Source organism: Diospyros lotus, chromosome 4 (genome assembly GCF_014633365.1).
Source record: "Diospyros lotus cultivar Yz01 chromosome 4, ASM1463336v1, whole genome shotgun sequence".
In the NCBI taxonomy this organism is placed as follows: domain Eukaryota; kingdom Viridiplantae; phylum Streptophyta; class Magnoliopsida; order Ericales; family Ebenaceae; genus Diospyros; species Diospyros lotus.
In genome coordinates, this window is record NC_068341.1 from 41,849,759 (window position 1) to 41,863,734 (window position 13,976).

The window sequence follows — 13,976 nt, forward strand, 5'->3', positions numbered from 1 at the left end:
TTTTTGTTTTTCTCTTTCTTCTTATCTCCTCCTTCTCCCCACACCGATGGTAGTTGCCAGACTCTTAACAAATCCCAAAACTTGCTCTAGGAGTCACTAGGGACTCCCCAAGCAAACTGGGAGTCACCCAATAACTCCAAATCTAGTTTGTTGGTCACCTAAGTCCGACGACTCTGGCAATGATTGTCACTGATCATGGGGAGAGGGTAAGATATTAGTGGAGTGGAAAAGAAAATTAAAATGAAATGAAAATTAGGGAAAAACTCCTTTTTGGTGTTGACATTTTTTGGAAAAGTTCTCAAAATTTTTAAAAATGATAACAAGCAATCAGAAGTAATTTTTTTCATTTGTTTCCAAAATTTTGAAAATAAAAACTGAAATGAAAGCCCAACCAAACAGGTTGGGCCCTTAGTTACCAACAAAAATGTTGGTTACAGCTTACCAACTTATTCATAAGAATTAGAAGGAAATCAAACAAAAACAATCTGAAGAATTGAGTAATAACTACATTTTTTAGCTTGACATCAATCTTTTCTTAGTAGAGCACGAAGAAAATAATTTAAGAAACAACAGCCTGATTAAGTCCCCCATACAAAAACACATTTGAGAAAGCAAATACTTAGGCACCTATTTTATGTAATTGCAACAACAATAATGCAACGTTACAAACCAAAATAATTCAAGGGCATGTATAGTTAGTTACCTTCACAGATCGCGCAGTGAGAATTTGGCCAACGAACAAGGTCAAGGTCGCCAATGCCAGTTATCGTACCCATGTATCTGGATTACAGGAGTTCACATGTAAATAAACAAAATCCTTCAAGCAAGAGAATGTATATGGAAAGTGCCAAATAAGTTCATAGCGTTCGAAGGTCACTATGATACATTTATGATATTTGGCAAAACCACAAGTAAAGCATGGCCAAGCCCAAGTGTGAAAAATGAACTTGGACAAAATCAGCCCCCTCAGGCTTGCTGTTTGCCCATCCCCATCTATGATCTCTCTACCCATTTACTACATAAATGTAATATTTGTCAAACAAGCATGAAATGCCAGGTCAAAGGTTCTCATTCCATAATTACACAACAAAGACAAAGTCACACCAATAGGTGGAGCAATTCATGTCACCTGTAACTTAATAGCAATATATGCATGGATTCTCTAATGTACATCCCAAATACTTTCACTTTCCCCTTATGGCTTACATCCAAGCACACATCTAAGTACAAAATCCAGAGGTGCAGTCCAAGGAAAAGCAGTGAAATTTAAGATGCAATGCTACAACCTCACCAATAGAAAAAACATAAAATAGAGAGAGAGAGAGAGAAAATTACTACCAATTTGAAATCTTCATAAATGCAAGAAATTAACAAAGCAATCATGAATTAAAAAGGTTAGTGAATAACAACCGCTGTAATACCTACGAACACTTGATTCTTCAGTTTCAAAAAGCATCCGAAAGCGCATCCCAATAGAAACACGGGTATGATATACCGCTTTAATATATTTTGACAGGGGAATGACAAATTCAGATGGACTAGCCCTATAAAAGATAAATGTGTAATTAGATATGGACAGAGATAGAAAGAGTTAAAACAGCTTTGAACAAAGTTCGCTGACCTTCACCAGTGAAGAGAGAGAGAGAGAGAGAGATTTCCAACCTTGGATGATAAAATATTGTGAAACAGCTATTAGTAGCAGTAGCATGGGCTGCAGCAGCGAGTAGTCCAATGTGCATGCTGTCACTGGATAAAACAGATGATGGCATCACAGTAAGCGGTCGATTAGCACGGCGAATTCCCAATAGCAGCTGATTTTTCTCATTCCTATACATTGAAAGTAATAAAGAAGTAAGACAATGAAAGCAACTGCCACTAACAAATTCACACAACAAATGAGATCTGATGAATGCAAAGTAAAAGTCACAGATTAGAAATACCAGATAAAAAGGACAGAATCCCCAGCTACAAGTCTCTTGGCACTGACAAATATGCTCCATCCCGTAGTAAGAAGATGCCGTTTGGGCTGCCCTGCATAATGAGCCCAAGAAATGAAAAACATGTCAGGTGCACTATGAATCATTCTTCACATGTGTAAAGAAACTGGACCGAACCTTATGAGAAACTGAACTGAACTGAATCATTCTTGGTTTGATTGCACACCCCTACCATGTGGAATGAAAGGCCCAGGGTTCAAGGCCTTAGAACTTTAAAAACAAAGGGTCAGCCCAACATGGCCAATCATTTGTGAAAACCCATTCGAGAGTTAAGAGATATGGAGAATATAAGCTCCCTTACTGAACACTCTTTTCTCTCCTGCACAATCCTTCTTTGCACTTCCATCATCTCTCACATATATGGTTGAGACAACCAAGTGATAAATAAAACTTGGAACAAAATCACACACACAGAAGACCAAATTTACATGGTTCAGTAAATAATGCCTACGTCTGCAGTAGCACTAGGTGTTTTTTCACTATTTGAGAATGTTACAATTACAAGAAATATACCCACATATTTATATACAAAGACTAGGGCAAAAAAATAACTCCTAATTCGAGCCTGTTTAGGTTTTAGAGGCTCTACCCCTGAGCCCCCACAATGGGTGCTATCCCCTTGACCCCTGCCCGTGGACTAGGCAGCAAGACCCCATGCCGACTTTGTGTAGGCGTCATAAATCGAATCAGACTCCACATCTCCAACAATCAAAAGACAGCTAATGAAGTTTGATGGTTAAATCAAGTAATTGAATATGGAAGTTTTTAGTTTGAGGCAATCAAAGGTCTAATGTTGAAGAAGATGGCCAGGACAAATTAATGGAGGGAAATCTTTGAGCAAGTGCCTATAAATACCATCCCAACTAGACTCTCCAATCATCAGAACAAGCAAAGTGGGTGAGAAAGAAATTGAGAGAGAGGAGGGGGGGGTTTACCTTGCAGTAGTGAAAAGGAAGGAAAGAAAGATCAAAGAAGGAAAGGAAGTTTGTTGAGCTTCCCTCAGCCATAAGAAGTGGGGTAAGGCTCACATTTTCTTCAATCTTTTAGATTTCCAAACTTAGTTGAGACAATAGGCAACTTTCCCAATCTTTACGATGGTCGTTGACCTTATTTCAATTGTTGTTTGGTCCTTCTGGTATTGACAGTGAATTGAGAAGTGAGAAGCTTTCAACAATGACTATCATAGCCACTGGAGTTTTCACTGGGGTTTGCCTAATTAGAAAGTGCATAGTGCCTGATAATCCTCCTGTTGACCCAAATGCCTATCCTTGAACCCACTGGACTTCTCACATTTCAGAGAATTCTAAGTTATTTACTCTTTGACCCCCTATCTTTTCCATTACTTGCTCTTTAATTCCCACCTTTTTATACATTACAAAAGAGGACCTTAAAAGTTTTGGAAATAGCAAAAAGGTCCCCTCAAGTTTTTGAAAAGTATAGAAATGCCTCAAAATTTCAGAAAACTACAAGAATGCCCCTAAGGTTTCTAACAATTACAAAACAGCTCCTAAAGTTTATAAAAATTTGACAAAACAGCCCCTAAAGTTTCAAAATTGACAGAACCCCCCCCCCCCAAGTTCCAAAAAAACCCTTAGAATGCCTTCAGGCTATTTTTTCCCCCCCAATAATAGAGTTATATTGATGTGGAGTTATTATAACAATCAGGTTAAGAAGTTATTAAGGAATAGACTGTTGGTATAATATAGTACAAAAATTGAGAGTGCAGTTATTCTCTAATACGTATGTTTTAAAAAGTTAGCCTCATGCATGTTCATGAAATATCATGACATGACATTATATGTTCTTGATGGTTATTCGATATACACATGACATGGTGAATATTGCAAACAAAATTGAGAACATGGATTGAAAATTGCTACATTGAAAAACATGAAAGATATTTATTCTAGGGTAATAGCACCCAGGGTGGGCTAGGCCATTTACAATGAGATCCCCTGTGGTTTAAAATCTTTTTTGAAGGTCCCCACTGTTTTCCTTTCTATACAACCCCCCCCCCCAATTCGTTAGGTTGGAAGCCCTCATTGGCTCCTTATAGTTTTGAACATTTTTCACCCCTATGATTTCCTTTAATTTTTCATACTTCAGATCCAATCAAAGACAATCTATTTATGCTGTTGACTTAATGAAGAGAGGTTTAAGCAAAAAAAGAAAAAAGACAACCAAAAGAACCTCCAAACACATTTTTAAACCCCAGAAAGTCTCCTTGCTAATAGCCCAAACCATGGGGAGTTTTGAGTGCAATTTACCCTTTATTCTATGATGAATGGATGTGGTTGTAATATGATGGGTCATTGTGCTCAACCGTAGGAGAAAAGTTCAAGTACATGCCTAGTGACTTCACCAAGTACTAGGGATAAGACCCAGGTATGATCTTGCACCCCCTTGTACACTATGGATAAATCTGCTACACAAAAACACCCATTGAGATGATTATAGAATCGGTGATAAATTTATTGATTGATTTGATTAATGGTTCCTTGTAGTGATCGTGTTGTATATACGAAATGGATAATTGCCGCACTACCATTGCTACACCATGTACATGATTTAAATTGCTGCATTGGGAATATTTTGTGAGAACATTTTATTGTATACATATGAAATGTATTTTTTTAAATGATCAATTATATGCAAATGGCCTTCACTGAGCTATGAGCTCATCAGTCCTCACTCCACCTAACATTTTTCAAGTAATCAACAAGATGCATAGAACCAAACTTGAAGGGAAAAAAAGGGGGGGGGGGGGAGATTGTCTGAAATACATCCTATTTATTTTTGTTGGACATATAACAATGAGACCTTGTACTTTGGTTATTCTAGTTGTATATCTCACTGTTGGTTTTTAATCATTGAGGTGATTGAAAGGAAGATAAGCTTCATGCTCCTTAAGTTTTGGCTTGTGGTTCACAGCTGATCATACTACCCACAAGAAGGGGTGCAACATGTCTTTCTCTCTCTCATAAACACCTCAAATTCCAGTGCTCTTTTGATTTTTCACATTTATATTCTTTGGACCTTCTCACGAGGGTGACCATTGTGGCCCAAAATCAAGCCACTGCAGTGCAACTCTCAGGTATGTTGAGTTTTGTTTCATGTTTTACCCATTACTATTTATATTGTCATGACATGAGCATAAACATTTGTTGCAAGTACCCTAATTTTCCAACATCATAATCTTTTTATCTGTTACTAAGTCAATTGAGATTTATGCCATTCATTTAACGTTTTTCAGATCCGTAAATTTAAGCTGGTATGATAGTATCAGCATCTAAGACACGGTGATACCTTAGACATGCTCCTAGTTATATAGCATTGACTGCACTTACTAGGATAGCATATTGACGTTAGGAGATACACTGACTATTTGATATTTTGTAGTTATTGATTCATTCATTGTGTTGACATATTCTAATTCATATATACCACTCCAATGTTATGACACTGATGTTCAGGCAAGATGATATTTATTCTGAATATACTTCATATTATTTAGTTTGATTCTATTCAGATGAGATGTCCATTTGGTTCTTATTGCATATAGAGATGGTATTGATCGTCAGATTGTATGATACAAGGCTTACTACACCTTAGTGGGGCCCCACAGTCCACTTAGGCGATAGTGTTGGTCAAAAACCCCCACACTTTTGGGTTGTAGCAGTAGTACAGACATTCATGACAGCATAACACTCGCTCCAAGTTTTTCCTGTATTTTGCTCTATATGACATTCTACCGACCAGAATGTTGCTACACTGCTGATCAGAATGTTCTGGAAAATTAGAAAGGAAAATTTACTTCCGACTATGCAAGACAAAAACGTCAAATCAATTAACAGCTACCTCGGAAAATGTGCCTAAACTTCCACTCAACGTCATGGAGATCCCTTGCAATGAGCTCCTGGCAAGGTGGTTGTTGAGAAAAATCCTGACGAACCCGACCAAAAAAAAAAAAGTTTTATGCATAAATCTCAGGATTACATTCAGAAAGAAAAGACACCCGGGGGATTACCAGTGGAGGAAAAACTTTTTCTGCAGCACGCCGAGGAACAGAGAACCCTCCATGAGTACTAGTATCACTTGCTGTTAAGGTCTTGCAGAAATAATTGGTAGGCTGCCTGCTTGGAACTCCCAGTTCCACAGGAACATATGTATCCTTTTGCTCTTGCTGCATAACCAAAAAACATTACTTCTGGTGGTCAATTGCCGATAAAATGGTCAAAGAGTAGTATGATTAGTTGAACCAGCTTCAAGGATAGCTTAAAGACTACCGGTGTCAAGGGCTGCAAGGTCATTTGAGCATACACTTCGTCCGTTTCAACATCTGCCTGAAATTCCAGAAATAAACAATTCTTTCTTAAGTGTCATACACAACAATTAGGTAATATGTACATAAGTAAAAATAAGAAGCACAGAGAAAGGAACCCACGTGCATTGTAACATTGTGCAGTTGGCAGATCAACTGGGGCGGCAAGTTTGGATAATTGGGTATGTGGGCATCAACTTCTTTGTTAGTTGTGGCTGCAACCTGGCTTCAATTACGTTTGAAGTCATTACCATTCACTTTTTTCATTGCTAAAATATTACAATATGGTCTTGAGCTGAATAAATAGGTGTTCTGAAAACAACAGTACTATCAGAAAAGAACCTGCTCACTATGACCCTGAGGGAAGTAAACCACGCGACTCCTAACCGTTGGCAGGGACACCAGAGGCCCAGCGCAAGCATGCCATAGCTCAGAATTCAAACATTTCTTCTCCCCTTTCAAAAACCAATAAAAACAAAACAACAAAAGACCACAAAAGGTTTGTTAAATCCAATGAAAAACTAATACGTTCAAAGAAAATACAAAATCAAGCCAAAAAAGTAAAACAAAAAGAATTGAGAACAGAAGACAAAGGGAGACACCTTCATGAGTATGCTGTCCCTGACCCAGCCCCGATGTCGAAAGCTTCATATCTTGTCTAAATTTCGAACATACAACGCTGTTTCAAACTATAATAAACTTCAGCTCAGGCAACCCTCTTCTACAGCTTCCATAATGTCGAGCCCTAAATTGGCGTTCCAGACCAACTCTTTTGCTTCCTCAACCAAGGCTCCCCCAACCTCACCATTTCTTTCCTTCCAAGAAACCCCCAAAACCAAGCCCCGCACGGAATTCCCAAATTACGGGACTACTTTGAAAGCCCCAAATTCAACCCTATGTCTCGCGGAGCAGCAAGTCAGCCTTCTTCCCAAATATGGAAAACAGCGTCAGCCGAGCTTGGCGCGCCAAGCGTGCCCCAACACCGCCATGAATGAGCTTTCTCCTTGTGGGTGGAAGCGCAGGTAAAAGAAGAGAATGGGAAATAGGGCTTTTCTGTCCCTTTTATAATTGCCCCGACCAAGCTCAGTCTGGTAACAGTAGAGAGAGAGAAAGGACGAATTGTGATAGAGAGAGAGAGAGAGAGAGAGAGAGAGGAAAGAAGAAGAAGCAGAGAAGGTTTTGGGGGAAATTCCAATTCCAATTCCAAATACAATCTGAGCCGTTTGGGGATCCGTACAGAGCGAATCGCAGCCGTCCGTTTTGGAATGATGTGACAGGCAGGCATGTGCCTCCATCCATTCAGTGGTCGTTGTCAGAGTACGGACATTTATTTTATAAATTAAATATACACCCAGATATCCACTCTAAATTAATCTATCTATATTAAATATTAATTTACCATATAATTATTTTTTTAATATTATTTACGTGAAAAACTTAAAAAATCTCTTGATCACAGTTAGCATTCGATCCAAACTTCCTTTATTTTTTTAAATTTACAATTCGCTTACTCCTATACCTCGAGCATAAATTTTTTACGAGTCAAAACTCTGGAGTCTATCTCCTCAAATAAATAGAATTAATTGTATATTTTCGCATAAGGGTAAAATAGGATCCAAAAATCTAAGGGCATGAGGCAAGTAATAAAACTCTCAAATTTTTTTAAAGTTGTAGAGGATCAACTTTTAGTAGAGACAAAAATGCTCAATTTTGATAGAAATTGATTCACTTATGAGTGTATAAATTTGCGACCACATCTGATTTACCTGAAATCTGAATTAGGGAGAAAGCTAATCTTCTTAAGACTAGGCAAGCGAGTCCGAATACCTGGATTATAAAAAAAAAATAGAACCCAAGACTTCATGGTATCCCAAGCTTCCGAACTTTTACGATGGACTATTTGCACTATCTTGAGAGATTTATACATTTAAGTTTATATAAATAAAATTATATCATGTATTAATTTTTTTAAGAGTAATATTATTCATCTTTAGTAGAGATAAACAATAATAATATGTTAGTCTATGTGAAAGTGTTAAATTGACATACACATCTATTTAAAAAATATTAAAAATAAAATCTGTTGGATGTTCTTTTATCTTCTTCAGGTAAATACTTCTATATAAGGTGTCACATCACAAACTATTTATTTTTTTACTGGAAATGAATATCATTATTATTTTTTTAATATTAATTTTAATACTTTATATTAATATTGATATAATGAGTACTATAAAATATTAACATATAATATCATATAAGTGTTGGATTTAAGTATTTAAATGATATTTTTATTAATATTTTATATATTTTTATAAAATGTAAGGTGGTGAAGATGAAATAATGATTGCTACTGCTCTTTTAAGGGGGCACAAGTATATCTTGTTTTTGGATAAAGTATATTTATTATATCTTATTTTTATATTTAAATAATTAAATTAATTAATGATAAATATATTATATTTTGAAACATTTAATTAATTAATCAAATTTGAATAATAAAAATAAATGTATTTTGGCTCGAAAACAAAATTGCATTTATCATCTTCTACCTATTTTCTCAAGGATAATGATTAGTATTATTTTAATTTTACTCATTAATTAATAAATATATCATGTTTTAAAATCCATCTCGCCATAAGGACTAGAATATCTTTTTTACAAGATACGCACTGAAATTTAAATTATGAATTAACATCAGACCTAAACATAAATTAAGCGACAAATAAGTTATCGCCCCACAAAATAGTCCGATTATTGTGCTTAAGGTTCAACAAAGTGGCTTGCACTCCCCGAATAGTGCTATAAGAATCGATATTGAATATCCCCATGTAATTATGCTCCTATGGCAATAACATATTATATTTAATCAACTAACTATATTGTTTAAAATTTTTAAATAAATTATAACAAATGTGATTTATCTAAAAATAAAATATGCTAAAAATAAATTATCAGCATTAGCCCTTCATGAAATAACTTAAAATGTTAAATACTAAGGTGGTTTAGGACTCAATATTTTTTGTCACAATTAGTTGATGATAATGAGAGTTTATGCAATAGGTTGATGTGATTAAGAGATTGGATTTAGAACCATTTTATTTCCAATAACCAATTAATGAGATGGCAACAACCCACAAGTCAACCACCTCAATAGGCTACTCTAGTATTTTGTTATTTTTATTGATGAACGAAAATCGATAGTCTAATTTTTTAAATAAAATTAAAATTAATTGCTAATATTTAAAAATGAAAATTTGATTTAAAATTGAAATAAATACAAAAGTCAGGGCTTTCTTTTTCTACAAATTGCCCATTTTAAAAAATTATGAAAAAAATTATTTATTATTGAAAAAGGAAATATTTTTCCTACTATTATAAGTTGAGATTGAATCTCTATTTATAAGCATAAATCTTACACGATAAATTATAAAATTAAATACTAAATATCACTTTCAAGATAAGTACACTTAAATAATCATTATCTACTGCTGTACTGATTTCAAGACTATAAATAAACTTGGGTTTATCGAGAAGTCATAGACTTCTCAATTTTCAACGACCTTCTTTTAAACCAAGCTTGTTAAGATTAACCATGTCAATTATTTTCTCGAATTTAAAGAAAGTGTTAACCCTCAATGGTTCTGTAAACATGTTTGCAACTTGCAAAACTCGAGCATAGTTTCCTCAATCTTTACTAAATCTCTAATGTAATGAAATTTAATGTTAGTGTCTCACGAAAAATTAGGTTCTTGGTTAGTGTAATTGCCAAGTTGTTGTCACACTTAATCACGATGGGATGCTCCTGCTTGTGATATAACATAGCAAGCATTTGACGTAATCACACTGATTGAGATTTGCGTTACACAATATGCTGTTGGTATGTATTCTACTTGTGCCGTAGATAAAGCAACCACCTATTGCTTCTTTGAGAACCAAGAAAAAAATTATAGATCTTAAAGAAAAAACATAACAAGAAGTACTTTTTCTTTCTCCAATATTGCTTTCCCAATTATTATCAACATGACCCACTACCTAAAAGTTATTAAAGGAAGCATAGAAAAAACCATGTTCAATGATATGCTTGACATATCTCAAAATTCTTTGACTAGTTTGTAAGTGTGAACGTTGAAGGGAATATCTAGATCTATTGACATTCTTGACACTATATACATTGTTTGGCCCAATAAAAGTCAAATAACGTAGACTACCTAACATTTGTAAAATATGGGATTAACACCTACACCACTTTTGTCCTTCACCAACTTTGACCTTTCTTTCATTAGAATGCGAATCAGATTACATAAAGCCATCTTGAAGAAGATCCTTAACATGTTGGGAAACAAAGATTCTCTTATCAAATTGTATCATTTCAATGCTAAGAAAGTAAGACACGAGACCCATATATGCCATTCAAATTCCTGTTTCATGGCCTCCCTGAAGTTATCAATTATTTCTTGACTCTCTCCAATAAAAATGAGATCATTAGCATATAGGCACACAATAAGCATCTCATATTTCGAATCGGCCTTCACATACAAAGTATATTCATAAGGATATCGAGTAAGCCATGGCTTAGAAAATACGAATCAATTCAGGTGTACCACGCTCTAAGTATTTGCTTAAGTTGTAGAGAGCTCTCTTCAATTTGTAGATCAACCTATCTTGCTCATTCATAACATACCCAATAGGCTGATGCACATACATCTCCTCTACAAGTACACCATTTAGAAATGTGGACTTAACATTCATTTGGTGCATTTTCCAATGTCTTTGAGCTACTAAGGAAAGAATCAAATAAATAGTGTCTGATCGAGCAATTGAAGCAAATACTTCAAAATAATCAACCCTAAGTTTTTGTTTGTAACCTTTGACTACCAACTTAGTTTTGAGTTTGTCAATTTCCCTATTAAGCTTGTACTTGCTCTTATAGACATTTCATGCCGATAAACTATTTTCCTTCCATAAGAAGAGTTAGGTCCCATTAATCATTTTTCTCAATTGCCCATATCTCATCATCCATGGCACAAATCCATCCTTATTCTCATGAAGCCTCTAGAAATTTTTTCAGATCATAGTCGGCAAAGGAAGTAAAGTTAATAATCTCCTCGTCGTTGTATCATTGTCTTGGGACAACACATAATCTTGTAAATGAGTTGGTAAGACTCGTTCTTGGTGTGGACATAAGGAAGTTGTTGTAGTTACAGACTACATTTCAGCGTCTTATATAAGCTAAGGTAATATTACTGTAGTGGTTGTCTGCATATCAGAAGCTTCTAGTGATTTAGGAGCAAGCTTTTTTTCTTCTAGGAAGAAGTAATACTAGTTCTCCTCCTCCATGCTCTAACTCCACTCATCTTCCTCATTAAAGGTGACATCTTGGGTAATAATCACTTTTTTGTCACAAGATTATATAACTTATAACTCGTAGTCATATTATTGTAACCAATAAAAATACATTTCTCACTTTTATAATTAAGCTTCTTGAGGAGCTTGTTAGTTATATGGGCCTAAGTAATATAGCCAAAACACACAAAGATGTGCAATTGAAGTTCGACCACTCCATACCTCAAAAGAAGTCTTGAACTTAAGACTTTTTGTCAAACATTTATTTAGCAAATACATCGCACACGCAACTGCTTCAACCCAAAATTACTTTCGCACATGTTTTGCACACAGCATGCAACAAACCATATCAACAATATTACAATTCTTCATTTCTATAAATCAATTTTGCCGAGGTTTGTATCTTGCTATCAATTGATGCTTGATATCGCTCTACTTAAAGAAGTTGTTGCGAAAAAAAACTACAAAACAAAATAAGTTAGTGTAAACCAAAATCGAACCAGATTTAACCGAAAGTAAAGAACACGAAGAACATAATATAAAACTCCCTGTTAAAATGTTCAAGACTTAGATTTGAAAGATTCGTTCACCACTTTGGTAACGCTAACGAATAGGGACCACAAAGCTACAAAGAAGCCTCCAAACCATAAATCTAGAAAACCCTAACACCTCTCGGCCGAATACAAACGAAGCCCTTTCTCCTCCAAACGATCAAAGCCACACAAAGCAAGTTACCACAAAAGGTAGATCAGTCATAAAGACGGAGGGTCAAAAACACAAAGTTAAGAGAGAACTTACCCATAAAGGATGATCGAAAACCCTCTAAATAAGGCACATGCATCATCAACAAATTGACTAAGATCACCAAGGAAAGATGCGGCCTCTCAACATGGAAAGTGGCCTTGGACTGACACCCTTGAGACTTGAAATAACCACTTCTCTAATGGAAATTAGAAAGACCTTTCTTCTTGTCTTCTAACACCAATTTGCTTTATATAGCTTTCTCCATCATCTTTGATTTCTCCTTGAGCCACTACTTATGAACATATAAAAAGCCAGAGTGTCTCGAGTCCCAAGCTTTCTTTTGCAATTTTCATAGTTGCCACTTTCTTGAAGATGGAGGAATCTATAGCTTGAAATATGTAAAATAGGACTTTACAATATTTCTTTTTATTTTCTTTCAAAGTCTTATGCTATTCCCGATCAAAGTCGTTGGTGTCTCTAACTCCTCAAATCTGTTTCAATGATCTCCATGAGCTCATGGTATGCAAATAGCACCTCCATTTGAATCTTCCAATGCTTGAAATTATTCTCGTCAAACTTTGGGAGTTGAGGTTGGATCCTCCTAGTTTTATTCCCAATAGCAATTGTTCTCAAATACTTGAAAGAGCCTAAGCGACACGACCTTATTAGGAGCTTGCCTTGGGCTCTAATACCAAATATTAGAAGAAGAAAATACTTTTCTTATTATCATAAATTGAGAATATACCTTCGTACATAGGCATAAACCTTACACAATAAACCATCAAAATTAAACACTAAATTTCACTTCCAAGACAAGTAACCATAAATAATCCTTATCTTCTACTTGATTCTAGGACACTAAACGAGCTTGGGTTTACAGAGAAGTCACAAACTCTTCAATTTCTAACATTTATTAAAAAATTTACATATACCATCATGATAAATCTTATTTAGACTTCTTTTGTAGTCTAAGTTATTTTACAAATTCTCTTTATAATTCACTTTTAATATTTTTGAGTTCTTATAATTTGTTTTTGCATTATTCTTATTAAAAATGTCAAAAATAGGAGCTAGGGTAAAATTCACACATATTATTATTAATGAATTGTATTATTTTTGCATAAAAATATTAGCTACCATTGTAAGCGCTTACTACACATAATTTTTAAATTTTAAAAACTCTTATTAGTTACTAATAAATATATCATAATTTGAAATGTTTTATCAACTAATAAAATTATATTAATACTGAAAAGAATATACTCTTTCTAAAGTAAGGTACATGCATTTGAACCATAACCATTATCCTTAAAGCAATAGTAACACTACCCCCTCTATCCATATATAATATAATAACTCAATTATTTTTTTATAGGAGTCCTTTAGGGCCATACCGGGCAATGTGACCCTTTCCATAAATAAGCAGGCAATCGTTTGGAGTGAGTTAGTTTGATACTAGTGAATTTATTGACAAAGTTTCTGGCGGACCATGCCTCTGTAAATAGCCCATAGCACTAGGAGGCCAATTTCACAAAACTACATCGTAAAGATTCAATCGATTTGATTAT

At 34.9% G+C, this 13,976-nt stretch overlaps 1 protein-coding gene across 8 annotated transcripts in view; it reads right to left on the bottom strand.

The window, feature by feature from the left end:
* LOC127799414 (auxin response factor 8-like) overlaps positions 1–7,464 on the bottom strand; it is a 38,613-nt gene extending 31,149 nt beyond the window's left edge. The window contains exons 1-9 of one of the 8 annotated variants that reach the window (XM_052333431.1): positions 6,921–7,464; positions 6,661–6,773; positions 6,442–6,540; positions 6,284–6,340; positions 6,025–6,180; positions 5,856–5,940; positions 1,941–2,031; positions 1,663–1,827; positions 1,422–1,544 (exon numbers count right to left, since the gene is read on the bottom strand). In XM_052333431.1, coding sequence (XP_052189391.1) covers positions 1,422–1,544; positions 1,663–1,827; positions 1,941–2,031; positions 5,856–5,940; positions 6,025–6,180; positions 6,284–6,340; positions 6,442–6,540; positions 6,661–6,773; positions 6,921–6,969 — 938 coding nt within the window. In that variant the 5' untranslated portion in view covers positions 6,970–7,464. Of the gene's footprint in view, positions 1–1,421; positions 1,545–1,662; positions 1,828–1,940; positions 2,032–5,855; positions 5,941–6,024; positions 6,181–6,283; positions 6,341–6,441; positions 6,545–6,660; positions 6,774–6,920 lie in introns of all 8 variants that reach the window. The other 7 variants (XM_052333434.1, XM_052333433.1, XM_052333430.1 and 4 more) reach the window with 7 other exon arrangements.
* Between the last annotated feature and the right edge of the window lie 6,512 nt (positions 7,465–13,976).